General features: G+C 45.5%; 1 protein-coding gene across 3 annotated transcripts in view; it reads right to left on the bottom strand.

The window, feature by feature from the left end:
• Positions 1-16,438, bottom strand: part of THRB (thyroid hormone receptor beta) — a 205,783-nt gene that overhangs the window by 71,050 nt on the left and 118,295 nt on the right. For 2 of the 3 annotated variants that reach the window (XM_008049671.2, XM_008049670.2), the window contains one exon: positions 13,657-13,917. In XM_008049671.2, the coding sequence (XP_008047862.1) occupies positions 13,657-13,917 (261 nt within the window). Of the gene's footprint in view, positions 1-13,656; positions 14,426-16,438 lie in introns of those variants that run through there. The other variant, XM_021708376.1, reaches the window with a different exon arrangement.

Here is a 16,438-nt window from a genome sequence, read left to right on the forward strand (position 1 = left end):
TTTAGAAGACATACTTTCTTCCATCCCAGTGAGAAACGAGCCAGCCCACCAGAAAAGCCAGACTTTGTCACACTAAGATTCAAGTGACTTGGAGTGGTTTGGAAGATTGGAAACGATTTCTGAATCACATAAATAATTACATTCAAGTTTTTTATTGGAATAACATCATGGGCTACAGCACATTTTTAAATACTTCTGCCCCCAATGCACAATCTGATTCTAATCATGAGGAAACATCAGGCAAACCTAAATTAAGGGATATTCTACACAAGAATCAGCCTGCATTTCTTCAAGAGTGTCAATGTCATGGAAGACAAACCGTGAAACAGTTCCAGGCTAAAATGAACTTGGAGCACATTATGTTACATGAAACAGGCCAGACAGAAAGTACGATGCTGCAGGATCTCACTTATATGTGGAATCTTACAAAGTGGAAGTGGACAAAGAGGTCTTGGGGTAGATAAGATGGAAGGGTCGAAGGGTACAAAGTTTCAGTCAGACAGGAGGAATAAGTTCTGTTGCCCTTCTGTGCAGCGTGGTGACTGCAGTTAATATCAACGGATTGAATACTTGAATATTGTCAGGAGATTAGATCTTAAATGTTCTTACCACGAACAAAGATGTGAGGGATACATATGTTCATTAGCTTGATTTAATCATTTCACAATGACTGTATGCGTCAAAACATCACGTTGTATACCATAAATATATACAATTTTTATTTGTCAATTAAACCTTAATAAAGCTGGTGGTGAAGATGGGGAGGAAACAGACTGAACAGACACAAAATCTAAATGAAATGCATGATCCTGGAGCCTGGACCCAGGAACAGAAATCAGGGTTGGTGTAAATGACAGTTGGCGGTGGCCTGGTCTAGCCCTGTCCCGAGGAATGAACCCGTGAGAACCTCTCAGAGACAAGTCCTCTTTCCAGCCCTGGTCCTGGCCTCAACTCTCTCTCTAAAAGGGTGGCAGGGAGGATCGAGTGTGAGAATTAAGTGAAGTCTGTAGATTAGAAAATATATCAGTGTTAAATTTCCTGATTCTGATCATTGTACTAAGGTTTTCTAAGAGAATTTTATCTTAGGAGATGCACTGAAATACCGGGGTGCCCCCCCCAAAAAATGTATACACTTTTTTTTAAAGTGAGAAAGCAGGATTTATTAAGAGGACAGAACAGCTCCCACAGTGAGAGGGGACCCGAGGGGGTTGCCTGTATACACATTTTAAGACATGTTATCTCTGCATTACTTTGAGTTCGCTGTAATGAGCAGTGTCTTGGACGCTGATGGTACCACGTTGAGCACCTCTTGAAACTGCAGAAGTCAAATGTGACTTGTATTCCTCTCTTGTTATCGGTATATATTGAGTATTACAATTTTAATACAGTTTTTTTCTTTCTTAAAAGGCGCATACATTTTTTGGCACCCTCTGTATTTAGAATTAAAGAAGCATGCCTGCAACTTACTCTCAAATGGTTCTGGAAAAAAAAAACATATACAAGTATCTACAAACAAACACATTCACACAAACAGAAGGATAAAGCAGAGGTGGCAAGATGTTAATAATTGATGAATCCAAGTGAAGGGTATATAAAAATTCTCTGCATTATCGCAACTTTTTAGTAAACCTTAGATTACCTTCAAATAAAATATAAAAAATTGGCCGGGTTCGGTGGCTCAGCCTGTAATCCCAGCACTTTGAGAGGCCAAGGTGAGTGAATTGCCTGAGCTTGCGGGTTCGAGATCAGCCCGGGCAACTGGGCAAGACCGTGTCTCTACAATAATTAAAAAAAAATTAGCCAGTTGTGGTAGTGCATACCTATGGTTCCGGCTCCCTGGAAGGCTGAGGCGGGAGGATTGCCAGAGCCCAGTGGGTCAACAATGGGGTGGCCGTGAACGTGCCACTGCACTCCAGCCTGGGAGATGGAGTGAGACTCTGACTCAAAATAAATAAATAAATAATATATAAAAATGAATTTATAGGTCTGCCTTAGAAGATCTTCCAAGAAAACCTGTAGCTTACTCAACCTTGAAGACTGGGTGATCCTTTGCCACTGATTTTATTTTTCCAGTTCAACTCTCAGCAACAGAGACCAACTCAAAATGTAAGCAGATTTGCAATCAACCAACAGGCAAAATCAAATAGCCTTCCGGTCATTCAAGAAAAGTGGGTCAGATTGATTAGTGTGATTTTCTTATTTTTTTCTGTGGTGATCACTAGGCTCATATTCTTGATCTTGCAAAGTCTTACAAATATCATAGAATGGGCGTTCATTTCTTTTTTTGGGGGGGGGAAAGGAATAAAACCCAGTAAAGAATGATCACTTCAAAGCACAGTCAGGAATGAGTTTATCATGTGTAACCAGAAAAAGATAACAAGAAAGCACTATTTTCCATGTCTGGTCATAAATATTAAGCGGGATGATCCCATTGCAGATACCTGTTTCCTTGGAAACCTATTCAATGGAAAGTGCTGCAAAAATTAACATGTATTTTTTTTTCCCCCGTAAAGGGCAGTAGCTTCTTTTACTTACACAGTTCTGACCTTTAGTTTTACATCTTGAGCTTATGATGAAAAGTTCTTTCCAGAGCCAGGCAAAAAAGAGCCGAGTAAGTATCTTTTCATTAGTTCTGAGGCTGGGTTGAAAATAATACCTTTATTACTGCTGTATATGTCTGGGGCAACTATGAGTGGTTGAGGGTGCTGTCTGCCACTCATAGAACATGGCCATCCAGACTGATAAACCGTCAACCCACACACGATATGCCAACTCAAGGACAAAGTGACTTCCTAACATAGACAATTGAGTTAACCAGTCATACTCGCAGTACAGCTGTATATTTTGAGAGGCAGTACAGTTTAATAAAGTCAAGTCCCTTGTAGAAGCCAACACTACTGACAAATGTCACAGAACTAGAGGTTCACCAAAGGTAATAATCCTGTGTCAGGTCAATGCCATACATGGAAAATGACTGAACCATGGAGGATTTCTAACTCTTTCTTTCCCTTCCTTCCTTCCTTCCTTCCTTCCTTCCTTCCTTCCTTCCTTCCTTCCTTGCCTGCCTCCCTAAGACTGTGAGTGGGGCTCATCCCTCCTTCCTTCCTTCCTTCCTTCCTTCCTTCCTTCCTTCCTTTTTCTTTCTCTTCTCTATTTCTCTTCCCCTCCCCCCACCCCCTTCCTTTCCTTCCTTCCTCCTTCCTTCTTTCCTTTCTCTCTTTTCTTTCTTCCTTTCCTTCCTTCCTTTCTCTCTCTCTCTTTCTTTTCCAAGTCGAGGTCTCACTCTGTTGCTCAGGCTGGAGGGCAGTGGCATGATCATGGTTTACCACAGCCTTGGCTTCCTGGGCTCAAGAGGTCCTTCTGCCTCAACCTCCCAAGTAGCTGGGACTACAGGCATATGCCACGATGCCTGGCTAATTTTTTGTGTTTTTATAGAGATGAGGTCTTGCTATGTTGCCTGGGTTGATCTCAAACTCCTGGGCTGAAGCAATCCTCCTGCTTCAGCCTCCCAAAGTGCTGGGATTACAGGTATAAGCCACTGGGCCTGGCCTCTGACTCTCATCTTACTTTCAAAGTTCAATTGGTCCTGAATTTCTGGTACCCCTGTCGTGTGGATAGAGGCTTAATTTTATTCCTGTTCAATCAAGAATGCTGAACTGACCAAGACCTGAAAGACTAATCTCTCGATAGCTCACCATTAGAATCAACCACAGAACAGAATAACTGGAGAGAGAACCCAGCCTTGTGCCACGACAGATCACAGGTACAGGACACATGGCTCCCTAGTAGACTTGTCTCTTTGTCTGCAATACCATCATGACAGGCTACCTTTGGTATAGGGTCTCTGCATCTCCAGGGGTTCTCAAAACCCAAGCCTCCTTGCCCTGGCGGGGTAAGGAGAGAATCTAGCACTAGTAACCAACATCTTCAGGGCAATATGCTTATTATGGAGGATGAATATGCCTTCAGAACTGAAGTGGGAAGAAGTCTAGCTTTTCTGGAGAACTGAAAATGGGGTCTGGATAGTCCAAAGACTCCTATGTTCCTGGGAAAGGTGTCCCAAAGGGAAGCACTGAGAAAGACTGTATAGGGCAACTGATTTCCCACTTTCTCCTGGAGCTGGTGCTATTATTTCTGGTGGTCATGGTGTAGGTTTTTGGGCCACTCCTGATTTAGTCTGTTTTTCCCCATTTTCCCCACAAAGGGAAATATGGTTATCACATGGGAGAGCTACTTTAAAAATGGAATGTAGACTCATGTCCTTGGTTTCTTTGTGGTCAATACATCCCTGACTACATTCTTTGTTGGCAAGAATGAGGGATTTATGCAAGGTTAAATAGCTGGCAAGCATCAGAGCCAAGAGAACCGTGGTCGTATGTTCTCTCAAATTTCCCTTTCTGCCTAACTAAGTGGCTGGGCACCTTTCCCTAAGACAGATGCGGCTGGCCAGCGATGGAACCTGAGGATGCTTGGGATATCGTATAGCCCTTGATCAATCTGTCATCCACACTGTTGTCTAAAGTTGAATGGAATTTCTTTGTAGTTTAAATCCATGCTCAGGGTCAGTCCTTGACGTATAATGAGGGAGGTGATGTGTGCCTTGACTCTGAGGTGCGTGCCGCTCAGTTGTTCAGAATGCAACCTGACAACCCACACGGTGGTCGCTGGCAGTCCTGCTCCTTGTTCTCTTTCTGTCTCATCCCTTGCTATTCTTACCCTGTCCATGGTCCCCATTCCCATTCCTTGCCTTGCCTTTTTCGGATCCTGGAGAGAGAAAGGAATCTTATTCAATGCATCCCCTTGGAGAAGCGAGTCAGACCAGCCAGGAGGTCTGCCTTTGGAAAGGTCACAGGGCAAGGCCATGGCAGAATTGCAGGCATTCAAGGCAGCTTGTGGGAGACATCTTGTGGACGGGATAGATTTGGAATTCCAGGGGTCACCAGTGATGTCTTTGTCAGGCTGACCTCCCAGCAATACCATTTCAACTTAACGCTAGGTCGGTCAGTCAGCCATCCTCCTGTATCTGACTGTGTCTGAAAGCTACCTGATGGGGAGCTCAGGGGTTTGGTCAGTGTGTCTGCTCCCTCTGCATCCACAATGTTCCTGGTGTTGGAAACTTCAAGTCTGTCCATCTCAACATACTGGTTATTCTCACACAGGCATTCCGCACGGCTGATATCCAGTCGCGTCTCACAGTCTTCTTGCTTTACTGTAAGAGTAACGATTCCCAATTATTGAGCACTCACTGTGTCCCATGAGATCACCCAAGAGGCTGTGTCTTTCCACAGTCCCATCCCCACTTTATAGATGAGAAAACTGAGGGTGAGACAGGCTAAGTGACTTGCCCACGATTCAATAAGCTGGGAAGGACCAGCACCAACACATGACCTGGACCGTACAGGTGGATGTGCCCTGGGCCCCACTGCCCCCACCACAGGGGGCCGAATGTCCCACATCTTTGCCCAATGGTCAGTCGGCATTTTCTCTGTGGTTCCAGGTCCTTCCTCCAGGTCTGGACATTTTTTGCCCCTTTGAGTCACAGGAGGGTTTGCTGGCCAAGAGGTTGGCCGCTGCCGCTCGATTGCCTGAATTTGAATTCCAGTTCAGCGGCTTCAGTTTTTTCTAGATTTCTTATTTAAATGTTTAACTTTGAAGGGCCACATTGGTTGTTGCCACAGACTCTTCTTCCGATTGTCGCTGCCTCTGCCAGAGCTGTGTCCGTGATGCTTTGTTTTGCTTCTCATTTCTTTCTTTTTTTTTTTTTTTTTGAGTTGGAGTCTTACTCTGTCACCCAGACTGGAGTGCAGTGGCTGCTCCCAGCCACCACAGCCTTGACCTGCTGAGCTCTGGCGATCCTTCCGCCTCAGCCTTCCAAGTAGCTGGAACTACTGGCGTGCGCTACCACACCCGGCTTATTTTTGATTTATTGTAGAGATGAGGTCTCGCCAAGTTGCCCAGGCGGGTCTCAAACCCGCAGGCTCAGACAATTCACTCACCTCAGCCTCCCAAGGCATGGGATTACAGGCTTAGCCACCGAGCCCGGCCTCATTTCTTTTAATATAGCTCTTCAGTGCATTTCAAGGTCAGGAAGGGTGGCAAAAAACCAGAGGGGGTGGGCGCATGGTAAGAGATTGCTTACAGCCTAAGGACTGCTGTCATTTGTTCAGTGTTTACTAAGTGCCAGGCATTTCGTTGAGTGGTTTACACAAGGTATCTTTCTTCTTTACAACACGCCTGAAAGCCAAATATTTAAAACCAAGTGGACTGAGGGTCAGAGAGTTAAACAATTTTCCCCGAGCTGGTGAGTTAAACAGTAAGAAGACCATTTAAGCCTGCCTGACTGTAAAGCACATGATCTTAACATAAAAAAAAAAATGCCTGTTATTCATGAAAGCATTATACAAAGTTTTGAGGTCTGAATGCAGTTGCATATGTATTGAAGCCCCTTAGTCTACCCTTCCTTTCTTGACGTGTATCTGGGACTTTTTCCCCATGCACACCCATGTGCACACAACTAGATGGACTTCTACAACTATACAAGGTTTTGGTTCTCTGGGTTGGAGTCTCCCTCTGTGGCCCAGGCTGGAGTGCAGTGGCACGCTCACGGCCACCGCAGCCTCAACCCGCTGGGCTCAGATGATCCTTCTGCTCCAGCCTTCCAAGTAGCTGGGACCACGTCCAGCTAATTTTTTGATTGCTTGTAGATATGAGGTCTTGCCAAAATGCCCAGGCTGGTCTCGGACCCCGTGAGTTCAGGCAATCCTCTCGCCTCTGTCTCCCAAAGTGCTGGGATGACAGGCATGGGCCATAGCGCCCAGCTTGCAGCTATAAATGGAATCGCGCTATTCTAAACGCATGCTTGCTTTCGATAAGTATCCCTAAAAATCACCTCTCTTTAAAAATTCGTTTTTTCTTCTTCTAGTGAATGCTTCAGGCAAACTATAATTTATTGGAACATTCCCAACGGACGGGCCTTTGGCTTGCTTCCAGTTTATCCAGATCACAAAGGTGCAAAGAACACTTTTGACAAACACAGACCTTTGTGTCCTTGTGCGAGGGGTTCCATGGGACAGAGCATAGCAAGAGGGTGCCTGGGTTACCCCTACACTTTACAGCGTGACCGATACTGTGAAGCCGGCCTTGGAAAGCCCGAGGTGGTCCGTCCACTGCTCCAGGTTGCGTCTTCGTGAAAACTGAAGTCGGACGGACCCGGGCCTTGAATTTCTAATGTTTGCCTTTTTTTGGACATAGCTCTGTTTTCAGCTTTCCCCCTTTCCCCTACTCTAGTTGATAATTCCCCCCTCTTCTTGCTCTTATAGTTCTGTTGGTCTTGGCATACTTATGGGGTGTGCTTTGCTGCCTTTGAAATATCAAATCTCGCCGATTTCTCACATAGGCCAGCGGGAGGGCGAAGCCCTGTTCATCTATTGATGGTGGAGGCCCCGAGGTCCCTTGGGGTATTTGAATCACCGGTGCTCTCGGGGGGGACTGCAGCCCCTGACTCAGGGTGAGTGGATGGAGTGAAGTCGGAGAGGGATGGGGCAGATGGCAGGGCTGGTGGAAGGGCTCAAGCTTTTTAATCCTCCACCTTCTAGGATACTCACTTATCTGGAGATGTCCTTGTGTTTTCCTTAAGGACAAAGATGACAATCACTGGCTGAACATACGAGTGTCCAACTTGGAGGTTTATAATGCCTTGTGTTTGTGTCTTTAACTTTTAGGACACTTTGCTATTTTAGGAAATGAGAAGGGGACGTCGTAAAAATTGTCATCATTGACTTGATTCTTTTTTTTTTCTCATTATGAAGAGCATGAGTTAGTAGTCTGTCTCTTTGCTGACATAAAGTATTGTTTCAGAAATTAACTTGTCTAAGTCTTGGGGACGGGTTTAAGGAATTATGGTACATCTACAAGGAAGAATAGTCTACAGTCAATAAAAGTCAGGATTTGGTCGGGCTTGGTGGCTCAGCCTGTAATCTCAGCACTTTGGGAGACCGAGGTGAGTGGATTGTCTGAGCCCGCGGGTTCGAGACCAACCCGGGCAACTTGGCGAGAGCTCGTCTCTACAATAAATAAAAAATTTGCTGGGTGTGATCGCGTGCACCTGTAGTTCCGGCTACTTAGAAGGCTGAAGTGGAAGGATTGCCAGAGTCCAGTGGGTCGACGCTGGGGTGGCCGTGAGAGTGCCACTGCACTCCAGCCTAGGTGACAGACTGAGACTCCGACTCAAGAAAAAAAAAGGCAGGATTCAGAAGAATGTTTAATGACATGGGAAAATGTTCATGGTGTGCTGTTAAGCATTACAAGCTGGTTAAAAATGGTATGCTTACTTAGTAGAATCCCAAGTTTCTAAAAAAATCGATATGCACAGAAAAAAAGACTGAAATATAACTAAGTTAGTGCTTATCCTTGGGGGGAATTTAAATTGATTTCTTAAAAAATTATTTCTGATAAAAAAATGTGTAGACATTTTTTTCTACCACGACGATAGAGGGTTTTTATAATGAACGAAAATAATTTGTTATTAAAATTATTTTATTTTCTCTTGCCTTCCTGGGTATCTGAGATTCCACTTTTTAATATTAAATACAGAAAAATCACAGTGAGATCACAGATTGCTGAGATTCTTTTTTCTGAATCAAGCAGGGAGTTGGGTCACTCCCTGCCTTGTGTCTCCCACCGGGTTTCAGGGTTTCAGGAAGGTCCCTGATTGACATCAAGGGCTAACCTCAAAGTGTGGGGGCCTGACTGCTTGCGTTCTGCAGGGCTGGTCAGGTCCAGCTCCAGGGGTCCTGCACTTGTCCAGGACCCATCCTGTGGGACTGGTGGCACGCTGTGGCTCCCAGAGAGATGGCCAGGAGGGCAGGAGAGGGCAGAGGGGAGGATCAGGGCCCCGTTCAGAGTACGGGATTCTCAGAAGGGCTCAAGTCCCAGAGGGATGTGCTACCAGGCAGCGATGAAGCAGGCCTTCCAGTTGGCAATGACCATGAACCAGGCCTAAAGAAATGCCCAGCAAGACTCAGCGGCGTGGAGGAAGGAAAGAAACAGGCACTTCCCCGCGTGCCCACTAGGTGGCAGATCCTTTCCTATGTCAAGAGCTTAAGAGGCTTCTCAAGCCCTTGGTGACACTCAGTGAGAATCCCGGGCCTGGCGTGGTGGCTGGCGCCTATAATCCCAGCACTTTGGCAGGCCGAGGGGAGAGGCTTGCCTGAGCCCACGGGTTGGAGACCAGCCTGGGCAACTTGGTGAGACCTCATCTCTACAATAAGCCAAAATATTAATAATAATAATAAAATAGCCGGGCATGGTGGCGTGTTCCTGTAGTTCCAGCTACTTGGAAGGCTGAGGCAGAAGGATCACCTGAGTCCTGCAGGTCAAGGCTGTGGTGGCTGTGATGAGCATGCCACTGCACTCCAGCCTGGGTGATGGAGCGAGACCCCGATTCAAAAAAAAAAAAAAAAAAAAGAATTCCTGGAGGGTCTGTTGAAAATGGAGATTCCGGGGCCCCTCTTTAGAGCTTCCAGCTCAGTAGTGTGGGTGAGGCCTGAGATTCTCATTTCTTTTCTTTTCTTTTTTTTTTTGAGTTGGAGTCTCACTCTGTGCCGCTCCCAGCCCCCCCAGCCTCGACCTGCTGGGCTCCGGCGATCCTCCCGCCTCGGCCTTCCAAGTAGCTGGAACTACAGAGGCGCATGCTACCACGCCCGGCTAATTTTTGATTTATCGTAGAGACGATAAATACATTTTTGATTTATTGTAGAGACAAGTTGCCCGGGCGGGCCTCGAACCTGTGGGCTCAGGCAATCCACTCGCTTCAGACTCCCAAAGTGCTAGGATTACAGGTTGAGCCACCGCACCCGGTTGAGATTCTCATTTCTACCGAGCTCCGGGTTCATCTAGCCACAGGTGGGCTCATCCCAGGTTCTGGCAAAGGAGGAGGACAGGGAGTAGGATGCAGCCCTCAGGGCTGAGCAATCGGGTCGGATTGTGAGAAAAACTCCACGGAAATGTAGCATGGAGACGGAGAACGTGGGTGGGGAGGGAGGGGCCGGGGAAGGGGATGGGTCGCTTGCTGCTGGCTAAAATAGCCTCAGATACTAGGGCAGATTTGAACTGTCGGCTTGGTGACAGTGTGTAAGAGCTCCAGATTTCTCACTGCAATTAAATATGTTACTAATTAATTCCCCAAGGATGACCATCACAGACAGGAGCCCAGGTACATGCAGATTAAAATAAAAGCAGTATTCGGACCAAAATAAACAACAAAAAATGAGATACCTACCAGAAACAAGTCTAAAGAACAAATATTTAAGAGAATTACAAACACAAATCAGTGATTCTCAGGCTACCTGAAGTGAAAGATTATTTTTTAAAAATCTGGTTTACTATGAACCCATACATGGCTCTACTGCGTGAGACTTTTACACCGCTCAAGCCACCCACGGGTGACCAGGCGAGTTTGATGACACCCATCGGGTGTAGATCCCGTTCAGCAAGAGGAATCCACTGATCATGCATTGGGGTGCTAATGGCCATGCCACATCTCTGTACAAGTTTCTAAAGAATCGTTTCTGGGCTTGCATCACTGGAAGTGGTGATAAACGCAATGCAGAAGGAACTGGTCCACGGACGCCACTCAGAGACACATGGGTCTAGCCTGGTCGGGTGAGTGGCGTGGGAGGTGGGTTTATGGCACAACTTCAAGCTGTCTGCTTGTTCTTTCAGGTCCTGTCCAACAGATGCCATTTTCTGTATCCTCAGGCCTATTTGCTTTTTATCATTTCCACTCGGGGTCCTTGGAATAGGGCTAGTTGAATGTCCTTGGATGTCTTTATGCTTAGACTTCAAGGATGATGTCCTGTACACCGCGGGCACTCAGTGGACACTGATGGGTGCACGCCTGGATTTCTGGTCCAGGACTGAGATATCAGGCATGACTGGGTGTTGACAGCCAGCCAGGAAGTGGATGGCCAGCCCAGATGGACATCCAGACAGAACTCTCCTGATAGTGACTCCATGGATGGAGAAGAGCCGACTCTAAAAAGGAAAGACCCATGAATTGTGTCCTGGCCTCACTGGGGCCTCACTACCTGTCCGCTGCGAATGAGTGAAATTTAGTTTGTACATTTCTTGGGTCATGATGTCATGGGCTTCCTGGTGGCATTTCCATGCTGGACCATGGCACAGCCTCACGCCTATGTCAAGGTAGACCCTAGTGGTTACTCCGGAAAACACAGGAGAGTTATCTTAGTTGTTTTCCTTTTAATATTAGCACCTTGAGGAAGGACTTTAATAATTTAATTATATCTTCTTATTAAATAGGACTTTCAGTGAAAGACAGTTAAATCGGGTAACCTCCCGGAGTTCTCATGCCCTGTCCCTATATCCATCTGGAGGTCCCCCCTTGCTTCATTCCTTACCAGACACACAGGGCAGTCTGAGGAATTTGTAAGATTTAATGAGGCAGAGTCAAGGATAATGATCATGGCAATAATGATCGCTGCTCTTCAGAGAGCACTGGAAGTCAGATGCTGTGCTGAATGCTTGAGTACAGTCTTCTCATCTAATTGTATTAGCAGTCCTAAACGTTTGATCAGTGATGGGAGGTGGAAGGGGGAGGATTCTAGCTCAAATATGTTAGTCTCAAACATCTGTGGTCTTTTTTTTTTTTTCTTTTATGAGTTGGAGTCTCACTCCGTCGCCCAGGCTAGAGTGCAGTGGCACACTCATGGCCACCGCAGCCTCGACCTGCTGGGCTCCGGGGATCCTCCCGCCTCAACCTTCCTTCCAAGTAGCCAAAACTGCAGGTGTGTACTACCACACCCAGCTAATTTTTCGATTTATTGTAGAGATGAGGTCTCGCCATTTTGCCCAGACTGGTCTTGAATCCACTGGCTCAGGCCATTCTCTCGCCTTGGCTTCCCAAAGTACTAGGATGACAGACAGACTTGAGTCACTGCACCCGGCCTAATATCTGTGGTCTTAATCACTGTGCTATACTTGGGGTCTCGGATCCCAACAGAGATTGTTTCTTCTTGCTTTCAGCGTGCCCCCACAAACTGGAAATTGTGGTGTGGGAATCTCTAGCTCCCTAAGGTCAAGGTGTCCAGAAAATGCTAGAGATACAGAGAGACTCCATGAATGAGTAAATGAATAACTATGGCCACCGGCTGTGAATGAATCAAACTTAGTTGATGAGGTTTTTAGGTCATGAGGACACTAGAGTTTCCTGTTGGCATTTCACTGTAAACTGACAAGGCTTTGACACTAGTCAATAAAATCTGAAGTCACAATCTGGTCATAAATGCTAAAACGAAGTCTCAAATTATATTTCAAACAGATGTGCATGCGCGCGCATACACACACACAGACACACACACACACACATGATATTCTGACTCCTTTGAAAAAACTGATTTTGTTCTTTTTCTAGAGAGCCCATGCAATTTCTCACATCTCCTAAAGAATAAAAAAGAGAGAGTCCAAACACAACCCTTTCCAAAGGGAACATGTCTAGTTTTGACTGTACTCAAACCAGAGCTCATAACATGATTTCACTATTATTTTTGGATAGCCCTATTTTCAACAGAAACAATCTGCACATTTGATTTCCCAGGTAAACTGGTGGTTCCCAGGAGCTTTCAAAGTGTTTTCAGAAGAGCTACAAGACAAGCTCTTTTGCAAGAAGGATACACATAATCGCAAGTTTACGTTCAAGTTAGGCCAGTTTGTCAACATTCTCCATCTTTGCAAACTTTGGTCGTCATAGATGGGTATATGACTGTGAGATTTTTTAGATACACAATTTAAAACTTCACCATGCATCAAAATCCTTAAAGAAAAACCAAATAGACCTTTTTGTTTTTAAACAAAACAAAACAACGCTAAATTGAAAAAGAAAAAGAGAAGTCACATGAATTTGGACACTGAAAGACACACATCGACTTCTTGGACATTGAAAGACACACCGATTTAAGAAGCCAAGATTTTGGGGAGCTCTAAGACAATAAAGCGATCAGCACGGAGACATCTGTCAGGGCGCGGGCAACCTGAGGTGAAGAACAGTTAAATCTAATGCAATCAGGAACGAGGGCCAGTTTAACTTTGTTTTTTTTTTTTCCTTATGAGGTGACAACCTTCTAACACCATAATCTCTCCTTTCAGGATGATGACACACGGATTTAACGAGTAAAAGACAACAACTTAAAAGCTCTTTTTGGAGCACGAATTGTCTATTTAGGTTACAGGTGGGCCTGGAGAGCCCATGAGCTACTGACACAACCGGGAAGAGACACACATACACATACACTTCAAAGCAAGCAGCCTCAGAAATACAGCAATGTCTGTTTCCACTCCCATCCAAAACCAGAATTACAGCCAAAACCAACAACCCTCTGCTAATTAGACAAGTAAAAATGTCTCCTCCCCCAGCGCCCTAACACAACATGGAACCGGAGTGAACTGCTTCTCTCTGGATCTCACTTATTTATTTACGTTTAAGAGCAGATCTGAAGATAAAGACGCCTCGTAGCAGAACAGCTGGGGAAACACATGGACACTGTACACGGCAAGAAATGGAGACCGAGCACGCAGTTCCAACAGGGAATTTGTTTTTCCTTGTTGAAACATGCTTGCGAGCTTACGTAAAAACCTGGTTACCTTTGCACTTCTTCTCTTCCGTCTGGAAGGTCTGGGCGCTCGAGACACTCTGGTCATTCACATCATCGTGGTCCAGGTGGAAGATGGAACTCGTCCAAGTGGCCGGGATGAGGTGCGGCGACGACTGTTCATTTTTCAACGCGCTGCGCCTCTCTGCGTGGCTCTTTCTGTGCATGCAGGCTTCAGACATTCCTACCAGCTTCCAGTCCTGCTCTCGGTCTGGACAGTGCTTTGGCTTGTCCCAGGCTGGAAGGCCATTTTCTAGAGGGTTGAAAAACACGAGATGACGAGCTGTTGGCATTGTCAAGGTTCTGCTGAGATGCAGAGTTTTGGAAGGCAAGTTGTTTCTCAATTCCTTGGGGCTGACAGTGCTCCACGGCGTGAGAAGACACAGAATTTGTCAGCCTCGGGCATATAGCCACTGCAGTTGGGTTGCCTGTCTGAGGACTCACAGTGCTCCCCCTCGTTTCAAGTGCCTAGAGAGACATGGGTTCCTTTGTGGCAAAACGGTCCTTCCCCGGTCCCACCACACAGCAATGGTCCGAGAACAAGTTGACACCCATTTATGTTACTGCTTAGATGACCATGTGAGGTCTTGAGGGTCAGGGCTGGCCGTGAACACTTTGGAGATCCGTAGGGCATAAAACACCCCGGATTCAGCCTTGTTTGACTTGGGTTTTATCACAGGCTGACCTGAGGGACACCCGGTTACTTAAGTGCGACGTGCTCACGTGGCCACACCAAGAGTGACTCTGCTATCTTACCACCATCTACCCGCTGGCCTTAAAAAAAAAAAACCAAAACAAAAAGCAACCCTGATCTTACAAATAGAAGTTTTGAAATGATATCAGTAGAGTCCCAAACTGGCAATAAGATCAGATGAAGAGAAGCTGAGAGGGCGTTAGCTGAGGGTGGGGTGGGGTGGGGGGGTGTCAAGAACCCTAATGAGAGGATGATGAACCGAGGTTTGGGTTACCAGCTGGTTAATGACTTATGTACATTACATTATTTTTTTCTATTCAATGGATAGGGGCTCAAGGGTCTGACCTCTAGAAAAATAGGAAAAGTGGAATAATATAAAGAAAAATTTCTCTTACTAACCTTCCCTGTTTGCCAATTCGACCTCTTGAATTTCTTTACTGTAACACGGACATGGCAGAAATGAGCAAGCTACTATGTGTACGCATTTGTATGCATATTGTAACATTAAAAAAACATGCTCCCTCCTCACCCGTATTTCTAGAAATTCTTAAGCGACTGTCAAAATTAGGAAAAAAAAAAGTGAGTCCTTCTTTCAAAGTGATTGAAAGACTATGGTTTATATGTGAATTTTTTTTTAAATGCCGAAATTATCAGAGGACCATGGACGCCCCCAACCCCGGTACTTAGAGACACAAGCCCATCCCGACCTGGGCATCGCGTAGGGAATTTTAAGGTGCCTTTCAAACATTTCAAATGAATTTTAAGTTATTCAATAAGAAGGCTAAAAGTGCTTTAGGTTTTCACGGGCCCCCTCTCGAAAGCTGGCAGACGTCTTCAGCTGATGCTGGTTAGGATGGCTTCCCTAAACGTGTAAACTACTTGCAGTCACTTCTGGAAGCTGCATTTATCCTTCTGGGTTTTCATGTTACCACAAGAAAGTTCCAGTGCCCAGGCATACTCTATTCCCACTGAAACAGCAGTAACAAGGTACTCATCAACACATAGTTTCTTTGTCACAGTGGCTGGAAATGCTGTGGCTTGAAATAGCTGAATTTGGCCAGCAAGCAACAAATGTCCTTGAAGAGAATCACACAGTGTGCTAGCTTTTGGGCATAACATTTGATCTTATTCAGAGAAGAGCTCTAAAAATTTGCTCTATGCAAAGGCCTGTGCCAGGCATTGTACCAGGAACGTTAAATAAACATGGCTTCTTCCTTCTAAGCGTTTCTTTAAAAAATTGTTTTGTAGTTTCCTTTTTTGGTAAATTCTAGTTTTTTAAAATTTGTGCTTTTTAAAATGTGAGTAGGAGTCTGTCTCACTCTGTCATCTAGGCTCTGGGCCACCACAGACTCAGCCTGCTGAGCTCAGGTGATCCTTCTGCCTCAGCCTTCCAAGTAGCTGGAACTATAGGCGTGCACCACTGCACCTGGCTAATTTTTTTTGATTTATTGTAGAGATGAGGTCTTGTCAATTTGCCCAGGCTGGTCTCAAACCCCAGGGCTCAGGCAATCCTCTCGCCTCTGCCTCCCAAAGTGCTGGGATGACAGGCGTGAGCCACCACGCCCTGCAGCGTTTCTATGGCTTTGGGCATTGCATGGTAAACCAAAAAGGTCTGGGCTCGGTTCTTCTGCCATTCAACCTTGCCAGCACCTGGTGCAATTGCAATACTTATTCTCACTGTCCATGAAAAGGAAACAACAGATTGAGATGTTGGGAGGCTACGTTGCATTTTAAGCTGAACATATCTATGTAGAACTCGCTCAAGTACCTGATATCCACAAGAGTTTAAAATTTAACTGAGTGCAAGGGTTAATTCTAGGCCTGAGAGATTAATTCTGTTTCTACAGACATGAAGTCTTTTCCCCTGTGTGTGTTTTTATGGTGCCTACTTTATTTTCAGGGACTCTGGGTCCAATTGCATCACGCAAAGCTTAATTTAAGTAATGTTAAAATTCTCACACTCTTTGGCAAAGCCTTTAATATTTGATATATTTTCTGCAGAAATTCTTAAAATTTGTTGTTAACTTCTGCCCCAATAGAAATTGAGAAATACAGCCAAACTGGGTAGTTACCGCTCCCT

The sequence above is a fragment of the Carlito syrichta genome, unplaced genomic scaffold, assembly GCF_000164805.1.
Source record: "Carlito syrichta isolate Samal-C Ts95f unplaced genomic scaffold, Tarsius_syrichta-2.0.1 Scaffold135914, whole genome shotgun sequence".
NCBI lineage: Eukaryota > Metazoa > Chordata > Mammalia > Primates > Tarsiidae > Carlito > Carlito syrichta.